The sequence below is a fragment of the Cyanistes caeruleus genome, chromosome 12 (assembly GCF_971803275.1).
Source record: "Cyanistes caeruleus chromosome 12, bCyaCae1.hap1.1, whole genome shotgun sequence".
NCBI lineage: Eukaryota > Metazoa > Chordata > Aves > Passeriformes > Paridae > Cyanistes > Cyanistes caeruleus.
The window spans coordinates 18,873,708-18,895,323 of record NC_141712.1 but is presented as its reverse complement, the minus strand read 5'-3'; the positions used below and the strand labels follow the sequence as shown (position 1 = coordinate 18,895,323).

The 21,616-nt window shown below is 45.5% G+C and overlaps 1 protein-coding gene across 1 annotated transcript in view; it reads right to left on the bottom strand.

Moving 5' to 3' along the window:
- LOC111934429 (hepatocyte nuclear factor 4-beta-like) overlaps positions 1-21,616 on the bottom strand; it is a 38,191-nt gene that overhangs the window by 9,273 nt on the left and 7,302 nt on the right. The window contains exons 3-7 of the mRNA XM_086847096.1: positions 17,912-18,245; positions 16,057-16,575; positions 15,276-15,943; positions 9,162-9,333; positions 7,168-7,262 (exon numbers count right to left, since the gene is read on the bottom strand). Coding sequence (XP_086703222.1) covers positions 7,168-7,262; positions 9,162-9,333; positions 15,276-15,390 — 382 coding nt within the window. The 5' untranslated portion in view covers positions 15,391-15,943; positions 16,057-16,575; positions 17,912-18,245. The remainder of the gene's footprint in view (positions 1-7,167; positions 7,263-9,161; positions 9,334-15,275; positions 15,944-16,056; positions 16,576-17,911; positions 18,246-21,616) is intronic.

Below are 21,616 nucleotides of genomic sequence, written 5' to 3'. Positions count from 1 at the left end.
GGGGAGGGGAAAAGGGGGAGAAGACCAAGCACAAGAGGGAGACGAGGCCGTTTGGAGGTCAGAGCAGCACCCATGGGATTTTTACTGTATTTGATGCAGCTCAGGGGGAATTTAGGGGTTTGGTGTCACCTCTCTCCACCTGGCAATGCAGCCACACTGCTGGTGGCTTTGGCACCCTCTCTGCCATGGCTACCCTGAGGGCTCCTGTGCTGAGCTCCTGATGCTCCTGGGGCTGCACCTCATCTCCTGGCAGTGCTGGAAAAGCATCCCCTGATCCCACCTCAGAGCAGCCTGTGAGCGTCCCCTGCCCCTGAGGCATCAGTGGTGGTGATCCCAGGGGACATCCCCTCCCAGGGGACACAGAAAGGGTCACCCCTGAAGGAAGCTCAAAGAAAAGGAAGATGAAATCCACAGATTCCCCCTTAAAGCCATTCCCCCAGTGCTGCCCATCACGCAGGTGATTTCAGAGAGCCTGAAACCCTGCCAGCAGTGTCAGATAAAGACAAGACCAAGCCAGGGTTTGTCACCAGCCCTGCTGGAAACCAGCTCAGTGCTCTGAATTGGTAATAACAACAGCAGCACAGACCTTGGACACACTGCAGGGACCACAGCAGAGTGAAGATCAGCCCAGACCCTTTGCTGGACATGCCATGGTGAAATAGGAAAAAAACCCACTGTTTTTCGGGGCCTTTCCCACCCTTTAAACCATCCTTTTCCCTGGAGCACGAGCCACATCCAGCCTCATGCTCCACCAGCCCTGCACAGGGAACAGGAGGCATGGATTGCACTCCAGCAGCTTATTTTTGCAACACGGTCCCCAGGAGCTGACTCACCTCCACTGCAGCCATCGAGTGAAACAGCAGCAGAGGAAAAAGGAGAATTTAGACTTAACCCAATCTGGTTTCAGTGTAGGTTTCTCCCCCAAGCCCTCTTGCCTCTGTCCAGCAGCTCGGGGCTGGGGGAAGGAGCCTGAGCACACTCAGTGTTTCCCTGGCAGCTCACAGATTTTGGCTACAAACAGCTGGGAAAGGCACTTGTCATGTCCTTAAAGCAGAGGGAGCAGGAAGATTTAGCATGTGGTGATAGTGCAGCACATCCCTCCTCCTTCATCCAGCAGCAATCCCAGACTCCTTCCTCTTTATTTGGGGAGAATGACTCAAACAGAGCTGCCAAAGCACGACTGTGCTTTAACCCCTTGGGGGTAGAACACTGGGGGTTTGTCTCAAAAGTGGCCACTGGAGAAGATTTTTCCAGCAATTTTCTTTTTCCCTTTCTGCAGAATCAGCAGAGTTATTTTGCAGTCATTTTTTTTGAGTCTTTGCCTCACCGCTGGGGTCTTAGGTCTCTTTGGGGTTTTAGAGCATCAGGATTCATTCCTAGGAATCCATACAAAAAACGTGGGCTCTGCTTTGCACAGTTTGAGGAAGGTCTTTTTTTTCTGCCAGCTCATGTCCAACCACTGCTCTATTTTCCTAAGCAGCCTCTGATGAGGGGCCAACAAAGTGAAAGGGCAGAAAACAAGCACCAGTGACAAAAAAATCAATGTCTCCCCTTATGGACAGGAGTGAGGTGTTTATTTTTCAAGATCTGGGGCTCAGCCTTGCTGTCAGTCAGGATCAGCTCATGGGGATCTGACTTTGTGCCTCAGAGCCAGCCCTGCCTGCAAGGGGCTGCATCCATTTCCAAAAGGTGCTACAACAAACACATTCCTGGAGCATTTTCAGGCTATGGACGCTACAGAGAGGCAATCTGTCATCAATTTAGAGAAAACACAGCTTTTGGGAGGCTCTGCTAACCCTCTTTAGACTGCAGCATAAGCTGCCCTGTGCATGAGGGGAGGGTCAGCCTGAAGGTGATTAAAGGAACCATAATCTTGACACTTCATGGGTTTTATTGGTCCAGCAGAAAGGTGAGTGGCAGCATCCAGCACTCAGGAGGAACTAACCTGATCCAATCTGTGTCATCACTGGCTATTTTGTAAAATCCCTATCCAAGCTTCTACACCTGGATTTATGTCAGATGCTCCCCAACGTGCTCTCAGGGTAAGGCTCTCTGCCTGCTTACAAGAAAAGGGACAATTTTGCCTTTCCAATCGAGTTACACATCTGATTTGATGAAACTGCTAGAGTCCCAGGCAGACCTGGTCCCCAGGACAGACTCCTTTAAGAAGCCTCAGCCTGTTTTTCCTCCCCAAGTCTTTTTATGGCACATATTTCAGTGCTTCCCTCATGCTCTGATAAGCTCAGTCTCTCTCTCCCAGTGTAAGTGGATGGTACAGAGTGACTTTCTCAAGGTGATTCGGGTGTTATCGCTGAAAGCACCCAAGATGTGATGGAATTAGATACAAAGGGGAGTTAATGTTTCACCTGCCACAAAAATTAATCTATTACTGTGCAGTGATTATATTGCTGTATTTATTATGTTTGTGATAGGGAAGGGACAGGTCACTCCTGGTGAGGCAGTGGGAGTGCTCGAGGGACGTGCTGGCCCTGGGGGTGCTGGGATCAGGTGTGATCTTGCCTTTGCTGTCAATAAAACTCAATCAACCTGCAGGAAGGACTAAAAACCCAGTGCTGGATCCATCTGTCTCACAGGGAGGGAGTGCCTGGCAAAATCTTTGCTCCCTGGTTTTTTTCCCCCTCTAATCCTGTTCTCTGCACGTTCCCAAAGCCAGAAAACACCACAAAGAGCGCCCCAGCCCCTCGAGAAGGGACGTCAGAGAGGCCCCAGGATGGTGCTGGCCAGGGACAGCGTGGCCCCGAGCTGGGCTTTCCCACAGGGAAAGGGGAGAGAGGGCAGAACGATGCTTGTGTCTCTCTCCAGGGAATTGTCAGCACGTCCTGGCTGTGGGAAGTGGATGGAAAACAAACAAATCCTCCGTGTGACGCAGGGGAGCCCTCAGAAGGGTTTTGTCACTCAGAGCAAGGCTGGACACTCTGCCTCGAGCTCTGGGCCGTGTTTGTGGGATTGCAGCAAGCCCCTGCTTCCCAAACTATTTGTCCTTGCTGCCTTGCCACGCAGGACCAGAGGCTGGGATGAGGAATCTCCAGGGAGTCCAAGAAATGGGGGCACGGGCACTGGCTGGGAGAGCAGCAAACCAGTAACTTTCCACAGCCACTGCGGAGGTTCAGGCTGTGCCTACACAGGAATTACTCTTTCCATCATTATTCCACTAAAGCCAGCCTCTGTTAATGCTGTTGGGGTTGGAAATGCAGTGATAAATGGCACAGAGAGAACACAGAGGAGGAGACAGGTCCCTGCGTGGTGCAGCCACCAGTGCTCAAAGTGTTTCTGTCCTCACCGACAGATTTACTCCTCCTGCTGCCTGATTAATTTATATCCACAAATAATCTTTTTTCCCTGAGCTACCTCGGATTTTGAAGGTGTGGTGTGTTTTATTCACAAATAAATCCCAATGGTACATGCACATTTAATCCTTTCATGGACTTGTGGGCTGATTTATGACTACTGAAGGTAGAGAAGATCCTTTATCTTTTCCATCCTTCTTTGCAATAAACTGCAGTCCCAGCATTCTGAAAGCTGGCAAAAGAAATGTGCAAACAAAAGGTATGAAACAAGACAGAGGCTCTGTGAAGCACTAATAAAACTGTCCTATAAACCTGTCCAATTTCACAATAATAAATAAAGAAAAGCCTCAAACCCTCCCTCCTCCTTACTGTTGCAGCAGTGATAAAATAATTCTTTTCATTTCTGCATAAAATTGAAGAAGTTCATGCACATTCATAAATTACTTTGAAGGGGATGAGAGGTTAAATATTAACCCCTCATTTCTTTTCCCACCAACAAACTGAATCCTGACAGTGCAGTGCTGACATTTCAAAAGGCTTCCAGGTTTTCAGGCACTCCGTGTGAGGAGATGACCTGGCTCACTTGAGAAATCACACCCTGCTGATTTATTCGAGGTTAAACATGATCTCAGGGTGATGCTAAAAATAGAATCCCGCTGTTTTCTTTGGGTGTTTAAGTACCTGGTGTTCTACTCAGCCACGGATGCTGCAGTGACCAAAAACCTGTCTGGTAGCATTGTGCAAGACAATAGAAATCGAACCTTCTGAGCCAACAGAGAAAGTCAGGGGGAACAGCCAGAAAATCCCCAAAACATCCAGACTACCCTCTGGCACAGTCCCAGCCTTAACTCCAACACAGGAATAAAGGGGTGAATCTCCTGTAAAAATCTTAGAACCTGATCATAAAGGTGTTCAGGACATAAGAGGGTTTTTTGTTCAGGTAAGGCTTTCCCTCTCCTCTCATCCTAACTGCAATAGCTGTTATCAAAGTGAATTATTGATACCAAAAATGCAGTTGGGATAGGAGTGATTCTGAGTGAACTGTTTTCTAGGAAATCTGGGCACTGGACTTTCCACAAGACTCAAGTTTTGTCCCTTCCCTGCTCTCATTAGTGCTGATGGAACCTGGACCCCATCTCAATTCACAAGCCTGAAGGTGTGGGTCTCTTGTGTAAGGGCGCTCTTGGTTCTTCCTGAAAACAGGATCGAATTCAGGCTGTACAAACAAGTCAATCTAAAGATCCTACAGGTGATTTTCTCAGCCATTCACTGGGGAACCTGTTCAGTGCCCACCACCCTCCAGGGAAAGAACCTTTTCCTAATATTCAATCTAAACCTCCTCTGACACAGTTTAAATCCTACAGTCCCATGCAGACCTGGTCATCACATAGCTCAGGTATTTGTATTATATTATATATAGCTTTTTCTTTAGGGAGAAATTTGGCTTCTACCAGGCTACACAGTTCCTTGTAGTTCCTTATCCACTAGAAAAGTTTCCAAGAGGGGAAAGAAAAAATAAAAAAGAAAAAAAAAGAGATGTCCAAACGTGTCGCATCACATCTTACAACACAGGAAGAGTGGAAAAGCAAAAAACAAACCCCCCTCTGGATCCAAAACTCCCGTTTATCAGTCAGTTTTGCCAGGGAACAGCAAGTTCCCCCAGGCTGTGCACACAGAGAGCAAGCAGTGGGTCAGTGGGGCAGGGCAGGGGTGACACAGCCCCTCTGACCCCACCCCAGGTGTATTGTCACAGCCAATGGAAAAGGATCGTTCCCAGCTTCTGCCCCTCTGCTGTGGATAAACAATGCTATTGCCACACCCTGGGAACCCTGATTGCTGCTCTAAGGGCTGGCCCTACGGGAATGTGCCAGAGAAGAGGGTTGTGCCAGGGCTGGGACACGGAGCAGGGATGCCACCGCTGCCACCTCCCAACATGAGCTTGCTGCACGCTCCAAAAGATTTTGTACAAATATTTGGACACCCCAATAGTGCTCCCTCCGAGATACGGCTTCTCCTTTTCCCTAACGCTTCGCAATACTGTTTAATATTAATCTAGAACCACCCAAAAGCAAATAGCTGTGTTCTTTTTTGTGCACACAATTGTGCAAGAACTTTTCTTTCCCAGTCCTGCACATGTGCTTGGGATAGAGCTCTGGTCAGCTAAGCTAATTTCTGCACAGCAGTTGCTCAAGGTGCTTTAAAATCTTCCTTGCCAAACACGAGAATTTTCCGAGCGCTCAACCTGACTGCACTCATAAAAAAAAGGTTTCAAGGAATGTGACGATGTGGAACTTGAAATGAGTCATCTCCCATCAAGCTGCACTCAGTGATGGAGGCATGAGCCAAGGTTTTATAACTCTTACCATAAAAACCAATAAAAATCATGCTTCAGCTCAACAAATAGATCTGATAACCAGATTTCAGCCTTTCCAAGCACTGCAGTTTGCTGCATTGGCAATTGGTTTTATCCCATCTAGAACTGACCAAATCAGCTTCAGTTTGGTCTTTATTAATCTGAGCTCTATTTATTTTTCCATCTGCTGTATTTACTCCATTTCTCCTAAATTAAACCAGCTGGCATTTTTGCTTCATCCATGACTTATGCCAAATTTCAAGACACCCTTCTCCTCCAGGAAAACATATGGTCAGAACATCGGAAAGATCATTTCATCACCAGTAAATTCTCAAGAATTACCAGAAATGGATGGCAAATTTCCCCTTGGGTTCAGTGGGGCCACAATCCCACCCCTTGGGTGAACTTGGTGACATGGAAAGAAACTTTCAAGCTTCTTTCTACCTCCCTCATCTTTTAGCTGCCAGTAGGCTGGAAAACAGCACAAATGAAGGGTGAAGAGTGTGAAACCATCACCCAACAACCTACACCTTGGGTGGGTTGGGCCCCCAGTTTGTCAAGCTGCTGTGAATGGACAAGGCCAATCACAGTAAAACAGGATCATCCACACTCTGCCAGCGTGCAGAACTGGACAAGCAGAGACCAGAAGTGCTGTGATGGATCACAGACTTTCCCAGGGAAGCTGCACGTAGGCACAGGCTAACAGAAATGTTTTTATTTCTTGCAGAGCATTAGGCACTGTGATGGCATTTCCTTTGGAAAGGGCACATCCTGATGGTCACCAGCACCCAAACCTACAACTCTCCACCTCCTCAATACAGACAATGGGAAGTGCAACAAAAGGTGTTGGCCAAAGTGGGACTGGCCCTTCAGTGCTGGTGCAGGTGGTGGCTCCACAGCCTCCCTGCCCACCAGCAACACCACAAAAGGGTTTTGCTCTGAGTCATGTCCCCTGGTGAGTCAGCTGTGGGGGACACATGAGTCACCCTGCTCAGGAGCTCTGCCCCATGCCGTGGAGGAGAGGCTCCCACTCCTTAAGGCTCTGTGCTCAGGCTGTACCTTGCCCTCTCACACAGCTAGGTGAGCATCAGCCGAGCCAACCACACCACCTGTAGCAGCAAACTGATGGCATTTATGAGATCAGAGCTGGCAGATCCTTGCTGAGATTGGCACAGGTGGGATTAGGAGTCACACCAGTGGGTATGGAGAGAGGAAATTGCTATTGTAAAGCACTTAGAGACCAAATAAGCCCTGAGGAAGCCCATCCCTTTCCCAGGACTAAAATATCCCAAAAAGACCAGCCTCACCGGATGGGTGAACAGTGTCACCAGGCTCTCATTGAAATTGAGATAAAATGGCAAATGTTTCAGCTGCAACAGAAAATATCTCTCTGACACACAATCATCATCTCTCCAGCCAGTGCTGCTGCTGCTCCCCACCATGCTCTGCCGTGGAACAGGGCCCAGGACAGCAGCAGGAAGGTTTGAAATGTCTCTTTGCACCCACCTTCTTTCTTCATGCCAGCTCTGAAGCACTTCTTCAGCCTGCAGTACCTGCACTGGTTCCTCTTGTCTTTGTCTATCACACACTGTCGATTGAACCTGGGAGGAGATGGGAAACACAACATGGAGCAAACAGCCTGGCATCTGCACCCCCTTACCCTGGGCAGCCCCAAATACATTCCCAAATACAGCCCCAGACGTCCCTGAGCTCCACCCTGCATGATCCTAGAGGAGAACCAAATTTTGGGTTGAAAGAAATGGGTTGAATCAACGTTGGCTTGGCCAAGCTCCTCCTCTTCCCCACCGCCACTCCTGCCAGCTGGGAGCGCAGCGGCTTCAGACCACCCACCCTGCAGGGATTGGGATGATTTTGGCTGTGAAAACAAGACTGTGACTCAAGTTGTGCTCTGGTAGGAGCTCCATCTCCCACTTCCAGACAGTTTTTGGGTGTTGGGCGTTGGGGTTTGTCTGATTTCACTTGTTAACTATTCTACGATTTGCACAGAATAAAATGCACTGTGGCCCACAGTCTGCGGCCTTGTTCTGAGGGGCATGGCCTCCTAATTCCTTCTCCTTCCACTGGGGATTTAGGAGCCCTTGTGCTGATCCAGGGGTGGCCCACGCAGCCTTGGCAGCCCTCCCCATGGTGGGTGAAACAATGGAAGGGGAATCTTCCATGCAGAAAGGAGATGACGTGGGTTGCTCTGGGACCTTCAGGTTGTAAAAGCTCAGGCACTTTCCCAGGCTGGTAAAAAGCCAAAGGTACAAAGGCCCAAAGACTTTCAGAGGTATTCACGTCTGCAGAGCTCTGAGCTGGGCTGAGCTCACCAAATAAGGGCTTGCACACAAGCTTGGCTTCAATGCTGTGGATCTTCCCTGAGCTGCCAAATATCGCAGAGATTCATGGATTCCTGGGAAGAGGCAACCACTCTGCTCCCAGGAGACCGACAGCTGAAATTTCAAAGAAACCAGTGGCAGAGTTCAAGTCCTCCTGCAGGAATCCCACAGTTCATGGGATGGGCATTGTGTAGGTGGACACTGCTGTCACCTCAGGTGTCCTTCATGGTGTGTCCTGGACTAGGAAGGGCACCAGGAACATTTTAAACAAGTAGGGTGACTTGCATTAGAAAAATTTGGAATGCCTTTAGAGAAGGAAAAGTTTTGGAACAGAAAGAAAACTTCCAGGTTTTAGCTAGAGATGAAGGGCTTAAGTGTATTCAGGTTTGGGATTTCTTTCCACTTTCTTCTGTGCTAAAATAAACATAATTTTTCTAAGGTCAATCAAGATAGCAGCTTTATAATTTATAGCCTCTTCCTGGCAAGAAATCTCTCTCAAATGTATACCTGTGTGCCAAAGTGGATGTGAATCATCTCTGGTCTACACTTATTTCTCAGAATATTCATAAAATCATCACTGATAAGTCAGTGCACATAATTTATTGTATTTCAAAACAAGAACAGAGAAGCTGTGAGAGGGCTTTGGAGGTGACAGATTCTTGGATGACTCTTGTTTTTTACCGGGAAAAGCAAGAAAGAGGAAATCTCCAGAGCTTTGGTCCTTTGCCACCTTGGCTTCCCCTTGCTGGGCTGTGACGAGGTCATGGTGTCACTCCACACCCAAGGTCTGTATTTATGTATTTTACACATCAGTCAAACCTCAGGTTTTGGGTTGAACTCAAGGATCTCAAAGGTTCTTTCCAACCTAGTTCATTCTGTGATTCTCAGGTCTGTGAGTTTCCCTCAATTTACACCAGGAGGAAAACAGTGACGGTGAATTTGCTCAAAGCGTTGTTCCGTGCCACAGAAGGCCTCAGGGTCCAAGTGAGATAGGACTGAGTTTAGAGATAGAAATGAGTTTAATCCCAGACCAAACTACAGTTCTACTGGTGGCCTTCATGGCATGGCAACTTGTCATTTGAGACACGATCCCCTGGTCCCTGCCCCAAATCATTTCCCGCATCCATCAATTGCGTGTTTTAATAGCTGAAATCCCGGTACCTGCAGGAGTAGACGTGGTTCTTGCGGACGCTCCTCCTGAAGAAGCCCTTGCAGCCGTCACAGCTGGAGGCCCCGTAGTGCTTGCCGGTGGCCCGGTCCCCGCAGATGGAGCACAGGGAGTTGACGCCGTTGGGGAGCAGGTTGGTGTTTGCTGACTCGGCCGCGATGGCCTCTGCGGGCAGAGAACGGGGACAGTTAGAGCTCCCTGCCACGGAAACCTCGCAATTTACACTCATGCTCTCCCCAAGCTCGGCTCCTTTGCTTCTGGTATTGGTGTTTTTCTTCAGTGATCAGGGAGATTTCAAACTGCATAACCCAAACTCACCCTGAGAATTTAACAATTATCACTGCTTTCCTGGAGAGATATAAGGAAACCTCACTTGCGTGTGAGTTTTATGTTTTTGAGGGATGGAGAGCCACCTCCTCAATGAGATATCTGGAGAACATAGTTCAAAGCTGGTGTCCACAGAAGAAAATGGAAAGAAAGCTCATTAACTTGAATAAATAGAATGCAGAGAAGAAACAGCAGGGGCAGAAAGGATGAACTACTTCATGCCCATGACATGAAGAGGTGCTGAAGATAAAAGATTGTTCTTGAGAGCTCCTCTGCAACTGGAAGGCAGAGACAGCAGCTCCCACAGGAATCCCTTTAGTTCTAAGTCTGGTCCCTCCTCTGAAATTCTCCCTGAAGAGGCTCACTGCTTTCCACTAGAAAGCAACAAGAGGTGTGCAGGAAGATCAGTCTTCTAAATTAGGGACCTAAAATTAAGGCATGTGAATGCCCTCTGTCATGTCCTCCGTTAGCACCCCCTCATTTGGGGCAGGAATAGCTCTGCCCCAGCCTGCCCTGTGTGTACACACTGCTGAAAACTCCCCTTGGAACCTCTCCCTCTGCCCTGACCACCAGACTCGCTGCCCTCTTAATCCTCCTAATTTGAGGCACAGCTCGGGGAAGGAAAAAACAGGAGCCCCTTGCGAGGAGGGCAGCTGACAGTGTTTGTATCTCCCCATCTGTTTGCAGAGCCCGACCTGGGCTGCAGGACGGTTTTATGAATTTATCACACCTCTGGGAGCATGTTCTGTGCTCCAGGGGAGCCCATCCCGTGCTCCAGTGACCTCGGAAAAGTCCCTGGGACAAGGCACACCCTGACGCATCTCTGGGATGGGACATCCTCACAACAGGGATGGGGAAAGCTCAGCTTAGCAGTTTCTCAGATAAAACTACTCAAAGAGGAGGAATTGCCATCTGATCTGCCCAGAGAAAGTTTTCTAATCCATAATGCATAAAAATAGCTCTGGGTAATCCACACACAGAATGTGCATATACAGAGAGAGAGGGAGAAGGTTATTTTTGTGTGTGAATACACGTCAAAAAATTTATAGTGAAAATATTTGCTGTGCAATGAAAATTGTAATCAACTCCCCCCCACCCCCCACCAAAAAAAAGAAACAAAAACCCAAAGCCAACAAAGCTTTAGTTTTTAAAAAATGACAGTTTTTTTAACTAAGGCTGAGACTAAGCCATTTTTAGCCAAGACTTCACTAGTGCAAAGTTCAGAATTCCTGTCACCTTCTAAAATAACCCTTTTGGTCCATATTCACCTTCTGGTGCGTGGATGAGTAAATAAGTGGGTTATAGCAAGATGAGAGCAATATGACAAGAAAGAATGACAGCATCAAAATCATTCTTAGGTCATAATGACAGGAATTGAGATTTGTCTCTTCCCAAATCTGTGTAAGATTCTCCCAGCTCTGACATTTGTCAGGAAGCGACACTTGGGTCCTTTGGGACCACTGTCTATGTCAGAGGGGTTTAATGGCAATTTAGGTTGATTTTTAGGGTTTTTTTTTTTGCAATGATTCTTGATTTTATATTACTTAATAACTCAGTATTAAATGAACTGTACAGAATATTCCTTTGTGGATTTGGGCATCTGTTGTTCCATCCATTATTTGAAGGAGCAAATGACCATAAACAAATGCCCTGTGTTGGATTCCATTTTAAAACTTTGCACAACCAAAATAAAGATAGGGCAGCCAATTTCCTCTTTACTCCACTCATGCTTTCTCTAGACTTCAGAGGAATCAAGCCAAGGTCAAATAGTTTAGGTGTCCAATAGACCCTTCATCCTTCAACTGAGTCCAGACTGCAAAATGTTCTTGATGCTGGAAAGTATTTACTCACCAGAAAAGACTTCTTTATCTTTTATGTGAGTAGGATGTGAGAATCTGCTCGCTGATGTAAAGAAGAAATTAATAATCTGGCCTTAAACCAGGTATTACTGGAGGAGAAGCCATCAGCACTGTGCTGATGGAAATTAGCAAACCAAATTTTGCCTTTGCTTGTATCCATGGAAGCACAAGCAAACCAGTGGTGAGCTGGGTGGCTCTGTGCTAGGGCAGCTAAAAATTCAAACCCTGGGAGAGAGCCACGTGTCCTTTTCAGCTGAATTGGCTGAATGTGAAGAGAAATTTTAATAAATAAATAGGTAAATAAAAGGGAAGCCATAAGCACTTTTATTATGATCAAAATTTTTAATTACAAAATCCTGCCACCAGCTAATGATGGGCTCCAAATGAGAATTATCTCAGACAAGAGCAGGGCACAGCTGATATTGCAGAAACCAGAAGACTCTTTCAACACAGCTTTCAAACCTACTCAATGTCTGGGTTTTTCCTGGACTGATCTCTACAAGGAAAGGCAGGGGAAGGCCAGGATCCCTGGAAGCACATTCCCTGCCTGTGAAATCTGCTTTGTGTGCTCCATCCCTGCCTGGCACAGAACCTGAATAGTTCCTACACTGTGCCATGGTGCCTTTCAAATTTCCACTGCAGAGATGCACTTGATTTTGTTCTCCAGGAGGAGACCACAACTCATCTCGACTTAGTGTGGCTCCCAGGCTGAGCTGAGGCTCTGCTTGTGGCCAGACCCCTCCCTGAGGCTGTCCCCAAGGTACACTGGCAGATATAGCTGAAGTTTTAACCACTTTTTTGTAAGATATATGCAATCAGTGGGCAGACTGGGACCTCTCCTAAGGCTGAGAAGAGCAGCCCAGTGGCTTCCCCAGATTTGGGGTCAGCCAAGCTCACAACTGAAATGCACACAAATTTTTTGGTACCCACTGCCTCTGTATGTAAACAATTGCCTAACCAGGGCTGAGATGATAATGCCAGTTTTACAGTGATAAGAAATGACACTGAGGATGTTCTCATGATACCTGACCCCTGCACTGCTTCTTCTTTCAGTTCCTTTGCTGGCTACAGCTCTTCTAGATGCACATTGTAAAAGAGAATCATCTTGCAATACTTTCCAGGGTGGCTTTTATCTACCAGGAAATCCACGTTTTGGTGCACATAACTTGCAGTTAACAAATCCCCAAATTACATGTGCTGGGCTAGGATGTGAAGAGATCACAAGTGTGGGTTTAGGGCTTGAGCACACAGAGCCAAACTCGGTGCCAAAGCCAGCATTGTGAAAGCTGTACACACAAATGCAGGGCAGGAGGGGGTTTAAACCCTGGCCACGTGCAGGTCAGCCTCTTTCTACATCAGCTTTTAGCAAACAGAAGGGTTTTTTGAGATATAAAACACAGCAGTGACTTAGCGATCCCAAACCCTACAGGAGCGATGATGAAGGTGCCAACCAGAGCTGTTCTGGGCACTCCTGCAGCTCGAGGGATGGAAAATCACTGCCAAAACATCTCTGGTGGCTTTTGCATGGTCTGAACTGGGCCAGACTCCTGCAGGGCTGGGAAGGAATTCATCAACCTCGTGCCAGAGTCCCAGTGTGGAGTGTGGGAGCTGAGGCAGGGCCATGGGCATCACCCTGGGAGAAAGCGCTCGCCAACTCTCCAATCAAGAATTGGGGCTGCACTGCAGCAATGCTCCACATCTTCACCAAAACAAGACAGCTCTGACAAGGGAACAGCCATTAACCACACATAAAAACTGAGGATATGGGTTGTAGTGCCAGCTGAGGTGAAGGAAACAAATTTGTACAGAATGGGAAAAATTTCTGCTGTGACAAAATACATTTCACAAAGGAAAAACAGAATTAGCAGTGATTTTTGCTCCTTTCCTTTTGCCAGGCTTTATATTTAAACCTTAATTATTTTTGATATCACTCCTATGAAGTGTTCTATTCTTTATTTTGAATTAATCTTAAAATATTTGGCAAATTATGGGATATTTGAAGGTGGAAAATCCAAAACACATATCTGGGCAGATCTCAGAATGATAGCAGCTTCCTGAAGAAGAAACATCTAAGTATGGGAAGAGCTCCACAAAATTAATCCACCCAAAATTTTGATGAAATAATGTTCTGAAGAAGGAAAGAGTTGGTTCCAAGAAAGCATGACCTTATTAGAAAATATTCCAATTTTCACTTTTGGAATTGTTCAGAAGGTAAGAAACTGCACTGAGTCCATCAAAATAAATATTGCATCCTTTCCTGTTCATGTTTATAGAGGGCAAAGCTGTCATCATTTAGGAGGGAAAACACAGCTGAACCTTAGGAGAGATATAAACAATCTTAAAAAAATCCAGTATAGTTATGAAAAGTACCTAAAATGAGATTATTTCTTGATTCTAAAATATTTTAAAATATTTCTGAAGCCACAAGGAAACTGTGATTTTGAATTACCTCAGGGGACTGAACTCAGCTGAACTGAACTCACAGATTTCCATGCATGGCCATTTCAGGTCTTTTTTGAAGTTATTTTTACAAACCGTAGAAAAAGACACTTACCCAAGACAAACAAGCTAATTTCAAAGCAGCTACTTCCCGAGAGAGCTGGTTAGTCATTAACAGCTAAACAAATAACACAATACCGAGTTCGATAAAGTTCAGAAAAAACTCAACCTGTCAGTTCTACCGCGTGAACAGGCATTGGTGGTTCATTTGCAAAATTATACTGAATTTTGAGGAAATTTGTTCCTCTTCAAAAAGTGAAAAATATATTGTTGTTCAACTGGAAGTGACAGAACAAAACATGTGTGTTAAACAACATTTCTGGAAGAGGATGGAAGATGGAAACCTTTCTGCAAGAATAAGATCCAGTCTTTCTGGAGCTTACAAGAGCTATATATATTGAAAATCTTTGATTTGGCGTCAGCCAGAGCTTAACAGAAGGCAATTTAAAATCCAGGTTCCTTTGGGCCTTTTCACTCTACTTGTCTCCTGACCTTCCTCCATGCCCCACATCTAATAATTTGATATTGTAGGTGATATCCCTACTAAAACTGATTTCTTTTGATAAGCCAGTTAATGAGCAAATGTGAAAAACCCATCTTATTTTCACTAAGCTTCTTAACATATGAAAAGGCTGCCAAAACTCTCCGAAGGGATTGCTAACTTTGGAACCTCATTCAGTTGCACGATTGGTTTCATGCAATATGACCAAAATGCCCTTTATTTTTACACAGTGAGAAGCTAATTTCACAGAATGTAGCTCGCTTTATGTCAGAGTACTTTTGACTGCAGAAAAATTGAATACCACACAAAGCGCTTTATTCCTGTGAATGAAGCGGAAGTCTCGCCGTATAAACACTCCCGCCTCCCAGCCAAGTCCTTCTGTGCTCTAAAAACTGTTAGGACCATCTTGGAAACCAGGAATACAAAGCTAGAAATGATTTGGATATTGCTTCTCAAACCGAGTTCCCAGGCCCAACTCACACAGGGCACACAATCACAGAGAAATGCCATTTGGGACGACTAGTTTTCCCCAGAATTAAACGTCAACTGAAGTCGTACACGGGAACGAAACACACATCTGAACGAGAAATATTGGTAATAACTCCTCTCATAAACAACACAGTGGGACAAACCCAGGGAACGCCATGAAGGCCTCTACCAACATCTGCAGAACCTGCTGGGCTCTTCAGGGCATGTCGCTCAGCCCAGCAACGAAAATAACCCAAAACGGGGTCGGCAAGCGAAGGGGTCGCGTTTCAGCCCAAACATAACCACGGATGCAACAGAGGTTGACAGGTCAGCTGCTTAAATATTACCCCTTCCACCCTTTGCCCTGTACCTCCCACCAGCCGTTCCTCTTTGACCAGCTTTATAGTAAAAGTAGTGGAGCTTTTTCAAGAGAAAATGGGTAAAAATCTCACCGGTGTTATTGGGGAGCACACGGAGGTTGTCGAATTCCAGCATGGTATAAGAGGAGTCCAAGGAGTCGACATAGTCTGGCATATCCATGTCCATGATGGACTGACAAAGCTTCATTATTACTTGACAACAGCGAGGGAAGCGGCAGAAACAGCCCCACTGTCAATCACGGCCAAGGTTTCCTCTGCAAAGAGAGACACCCCGGTCCTGGCGATGACAAATCATTACCCAGCTCTGCCCGCAGTCCCCTCCCCGTGCCAGGACAGAAGGGACGAGGCCAAACCCTCTGGCGTAGTCCCCTCCCTTCCCGGGGTGCATCTCGCTCCTGATAAGGTGATGTAGATAAGGCCCGGGCTGAAACACCTTGGATTGCATCTTCGGGTCAATACAGACGGATTTATGGCTGCTCCTGCACAAACATTTTGAGAAGGGCTGAGGAGCGGCCACCTCACACATGTGTCGCTCTCCCAGGGCAGAGCAGTGGTCACGTCCAACCAACAACTGTCAGCTTGCTCGCCTACCAGCCCTTGGGGAAAGAGCAAATGGTGTCACTTGAGGCTCGTGAGGACAATAAATCAGTGTCCCACCGAATGGAGACCATTGAGGCAGGTCAGCATTGAGAACCTGAGTCGTTTCTGTGAGATACCAGTGCTCACACCTTGACTTGCAGCTGGAAGGGGAAAATGAGGCTTCATTCGGGCTGTACACATGGTCTGACCCTGCTCCACAGGCAGAGGCGAGGTGGAGGAGGTGATTCCACCCACCACCCTCCATCCCTCTCACCTGTGTCTTCCTCCTGACTCCAGGCAGCCCCAGTGTCCCAGAGCTCCCTCTGGGGCAGAGCTGGGCTGTGCTGGTGAATTGTCATCGTGGAAGGTTTCAAAGGATGGCAAATGATGAAAATGGAAAAGACTGGGAGGAGCTGGGCAGACTCCCTCGCAGATGTGTGGTGTTGCATTTCACGCTGATCCGCGCTGGCTTTTCTGGGAAAGGTCCGTGTTACGGAAATTCAATTCTAGCTTTTCCCCCACAGGCCTGTGCGTGTTTGGTCTGGGTTTGTTGCTTTTTTTTTTTTTTAATTTACTGAATTTTACACAAAAAGTCTTCCCTTGTTAAGACTCATGAGCTGTGCTTCAAAAGGCCGGAAATAATAGGGTTGGAGTGATTGGTTTATTCCCACTTTGATCTTCCAGATGCCCTCCCTGACATTACAGTTCCCTGTCCAGTGACGTGGTTTTGTGTCAGAGGGTCTTTCCTCCCCATGAGCTGTTCTGAGAGATCCAGGTCAACACCCTGTTGAATCTGGAGGAAAAGAAGAGTCTTGAGAAACAGGGAGATGAGCTGCCAGGAAAGGAGTCCTGGCCAAAAGGATGTGATTGTCAGACTGCCTGAACTCTCACTGAACCAAGAAGCAGGCTGGCCCCATGGATCCCAGCAATCTCCAACCAGCCAGAAATATTCCAAAATCTGAGTTTTTAACTTTAATTTGATTTAATCCCCATTTCACTTTTTGTTTTAATATTTTTCTTCATATCCTGGGGTTTTACAGTGGACATTGCAAGGGGTTAACTTTAGATAGGCTTTTCCTCTATAAAGATTGGGTGTAGAAACTTTCAGCTTTACTTTCTTATCGTTTCTGGGAAATAAAATAATTTCATGTGCCATATTTTCCTTTTCCTTCTTTCCCTTTTTAAGAACATGTTGTAACCAGTGGTGCAGAAATGACTCCTTGCTTAGATAAGACGTTATGTTTTTATCCTTGGACTGTGCCCCAGGCTCCCAGTAATGCCAGCATCAGCTAAGTTGGGATCTGATTACTTGTACTTGCCTCTTACTCAATGTCAGGCTTGATTATGCCCATTAATCTGGGTTTTTTTTTTTAAACTGAGCTGTGGGCACAATCCTGCCTGATTCTGTGCACTCTGATACTATTACAGCAAAGATTTCTCACATTTCTGCAATTCTGTGTTGTTGCTGGAGCGGTTGTGTTTTGGTTGTTTGTTTTTTTATTTTATGGATTTCTCGCCATTAAAATAGTAATTTCGGTATTTACCAAACTTTTGGGCAGCTGTGGCTCAGACGAGAGAAATCTGGGCTCTTGCCCTGATCTTGTTGACTTTAGAGATCTCTCAATGTTTTCCATCCCTCAGTATGATGTGAGGGTTGAGGATAATTTCCAAGGAAAGTTGAGGGATGAGGATGTGCTTGGACAATTTTCAATCTGGGAATGACAAAAGGTTAAAGAGAAAGTTTCATAGCTCGGGACCAGATTTCAGCACCACATCCACACTGATAATCAGGACTGACTTGTGGAAGGTGGTGTTGGAGGGATAGAATGTGACATTTTCTCCAAAGAGCGCCCTGTTCCAAACCAGCCCAGCACAAAAGCAGCCCTGGGGATGGACAAAACCTTGCTGAGGTTTGAGCAGCTCCTTCCTTTTCCTCTCCCTGCTTTCTGACATCGCTTTCTGGCTCACAGCTGCAATTCACTCAGGGGGCCAGGGCTCAGTTTTATCAGTATCAGGAGAAATCAAACTCGCTCAGAGCTGGCCTCACATCTCCTGAGCCCTGCTGGTGTCACAAGGAAGTGACAGTGGCCCAGCCAAGAGCCAGCAATCTCCAGCTGGTTCCTAATTACCTTACCATGATCCAGCCAGGCAGAGCAGTCAGGGAGATGGGGAGAGATCTCAGATCCTTCCCAGACTGTGTCCACAGAAAGGGTGGATTTGAGTAGAGATTTGTGAGGTTGACCAGCTCTTTCTGCTGAGACACTTCCCAGGGTGCTGTCCTTGGGTGCTCAGGCGTCAACTCACCTGCACAGGCATCTTAGGTGGATAACCAAAGGAAAACTGGCTGGTATAACTCCATCTTCCCAGTCTGGAAATGGATGTCAATCCTCCTCCATATGGACATAATCCTCTCTTCAATGTGTTTTCCATTTATTCCTGTTTTGACTCTGAGGCTGGATATAGCTGGAGGGTGCACGGGAAAAGGGAGAAGGGAGAAAGAACCAGAGTTAAGTTTAATAAAAATAATATGAACATTCAAAGTTTGAGCTCTGGGAATGAATCAGTGTGGATTCTCCTGTGTGAGGGCACAGGGCAGGCTCTGGTGAACACATGGTCCCAATAAGACAGCACACTCATTCCTAGAAACACAATTCAGGTGCTTTTGGGGACGCTTGTTAGACAAGATGAAGTGCAGCAAAGATAAGGACACTTTGATTGATTAAGAGAGAACGCAAAGTACTGCGGGCAGGGCGTCAGAAATAACATTTCGTTGGCCAGGTGAGTGCTGGGGGAGGATGTTTGCAGGCCATGGAAGCTGCACATCCATCTCTGGATGGAAATTTGATTTTAATGGAAAGCAACTCAATGCTGCATATGGGGAGAGGTGTCTGAGAGACCAAACTTAATGAAGGACTCATTGCTGTGCAAAATGGTGAGGCAGAAGTCACTAAATGTATTTTTGAAAGAGAAGTTTTCTTCTCTTATTCATAGAAAGTCATTTAAAATCCCCTACCACTGTTTTGAAATTTTCTCTGACTGAAATACAGCAATAATTATATTTTTGTGAACTTGCAGGTTTCAGGAAAAAGATTTTTATGCAGTGAGCATAAATCCATCAATGATCAGGTGGTTCTCGGAAGCAACAGTAGCCACAGTATTACCTACCTGGACAGATGGTGTCTGGATAAAAACAATAATTTAAAGACAGAAGGCAACAAGGCTCTTTTCTGGGTAATGTATAATTAGAAACAGCTTCTGACATTATAAGCAGTGTGAAATCGTATCCTTAACATGCAATTACCATGGCAGACATGTCCAAGTCATCCAGACCAGATGTTATTAAATCAGCTCCCTCCTTTCCTGGGTGCAGTTTGATATTTAGGATACACTAAACAGAAAAATGTTTCTTTACATTTTCAGGTATTTCCTATTGCAGTGAAAATTACATTTCTACCCGTGACTTCTGCTGTGAGGGTCTCCTTGTTCTTCCAGCTGTTATCTCCTAAAAAGTGTAGTGATTATGCATAAATAAAAATAATTTAAGAAATTTCTCAGGTCCAATAATGGAAGATGACCTGATGGGCATGGGAGAGCATCACCCACCATGCAGGAGGATGGAGAGGAGAAAAAACAAAAAATATCAGGACCTTCACCTCCTTTCTCTCCAGCCAAACTTATTTTGTTTTTCTGCTGCCAAACACGTTCATTTATCATTTACTCACTTTGCTTCAGAACAATGAGGTTTGCTCTTCCATAACAACTCCTTGGAGTAAATAGAAACTTAAACAAGCTCCAGTCACTATGCTGGAAAAATTTCCTTTATAACAATTTAAACAAACAAGCAAACAAGCCAAAAATAAAACCTACAAAAAAACAAACCACAAACCATGAAACCCCGCCCCAAAAAACCCACTACAACAAAAGATCAAACTCAAACCGAATTAAAAAACCCTTAAAACACTCTTTCCAGCAGGTTGGAATGATGGATTTTGGTCTTTACAAACTGTCAAGTACAGATGACGCAGAGACCCCTCTGCCAGCAGTGACTTCAGGTTGACTTTTTTGTGAAATTCCCATTTATTTCACCGAATGTTCAGCACAGATGAAACCTGACTTGGATTTGAGGAATAAATCTGAGATGTTTTACATTTTTCTGATGAGCAAAGGTCAGGCTGATGACTTGTTCTTTCTGAGTTCACTTAACTTTTGTTCTTGGCTGCAGAGCACTTGGCCAAGGCCGGAATTTCAGAAGCACAAAGGGCTCCTTTTGATTTCCAAATGCGAAGCAGCCTGAATTTCAGCTCTGTTGAGAAATGGGAGCTCCCACTGGGAATAACAACTGGATTTGCAAAGATGCAGCCACAGGTCACTGGTGATTTTGAAATAAATCCACTTTTCTGGACACCTGAAATCTGATTAAAACCTCATTTCCCCTATGTGGGGTCCAAGACTTTTTACAAACCTGGCAAAGGTTTCCTGGCCAGCACCTGATGCCTCCATGCACCAGCTGGAATTTCTCTTGTTTTCCATAAGCAGAAGTAAATTCTCAAGAATAAGAAATGCCTGCAATATTTTTGAAAAAAAATAAAAATAAAAATAATTCCTTGCATTAATAAATACTTCTATCTATGGGTATTCCTTGAGGATATTTCAGAGGATTTCTTGTCTCTTTTCCTTTCTGGAAAGAGATCAGCTGATCTACACTTGAAATAATTATGGAAAAACAGGAACAAGCTTCATTTATTATATTTTGTGGAAAAAAGTTGTAGGTTTCATTTGTAATTGAACTTTAAAGTTCACTGAAGGGAAGGCAATTAAAATATTTAATAATGAACAAAATTAAAAGTGCTAAAAGGACAGAAAAAAACCATTTTGGTTCTTATGTTTGTTTGCAAATGTGAGGCATGGCACCACTTTCTGACTCAATTTTGGGATTCTTGGCAACCTTTTGAAACTAAAATTAAAGTTATATCCCAGGTAACAAAACTGACAAATTTGTGGGAATGTGACCTCCTGTCTGAAAATTTTAGGATTTCAAGAGATCATATCTGGCACAATCAACTCATGAAAACATAAACTGGTTTGTGAAACTCCACCTCACTCACCAAAATTAAGATGGGACTTACTTCAATGAATTTATATTGTCCTTCACAGGTGATATTTTAGCAGTGTTTCACTCTAATGGGGTGAAATGTTCTTTTTCCAGTTATTTCCTACAAACAAAAGTTTTCCTAGCAAGTTTTCCCTAGGCTGTGCTTAGATGGGAAAATCCAAACTCAATAATTGCAAGAGTTTGGGCTGAGCTCTGCTCCATTTTAGAAAAATCCACCTCTAATTCCTCCAAAGTGTTGATAAATCCAACACTGAATAGGAACTGGAAAACAGAGCTTTGGAACATGCTGTCCAGAGAACCAAAACACGGGGAAGAAATCATAAAATAATCAAACTTCCATTTTTTCCCTCATTCTACCCCTCACTGCCCTTGGGATGAGTTGTTCCCACCTGTTCATCCAGGTTTTGTCAGCCAGAGAACCACGAGGTTGCATCAGAGCCCCTTCTCCAGATCACCTTCACTCACTTCTCCTGATTTGTACCACCCCAAACTAAGATTGCACATATGGACTGGAAAATCAGTATCCCTGCAGCCCCTGAAGAAAAATTAGCACCTCATAGAACGATTCAGATTGGAAAGGACCTCCAAGACCATCGGGGCCATCCGTTCCCCAGCGCTGCCGAGCCCACCGCTAACCCATGTCCCCCCAGGACACATCCACACGCTTCCCAAATCTCTGCAGGGATGCTGAGCTCACCGCTTCCCTGGGCAGCCAGGCCCA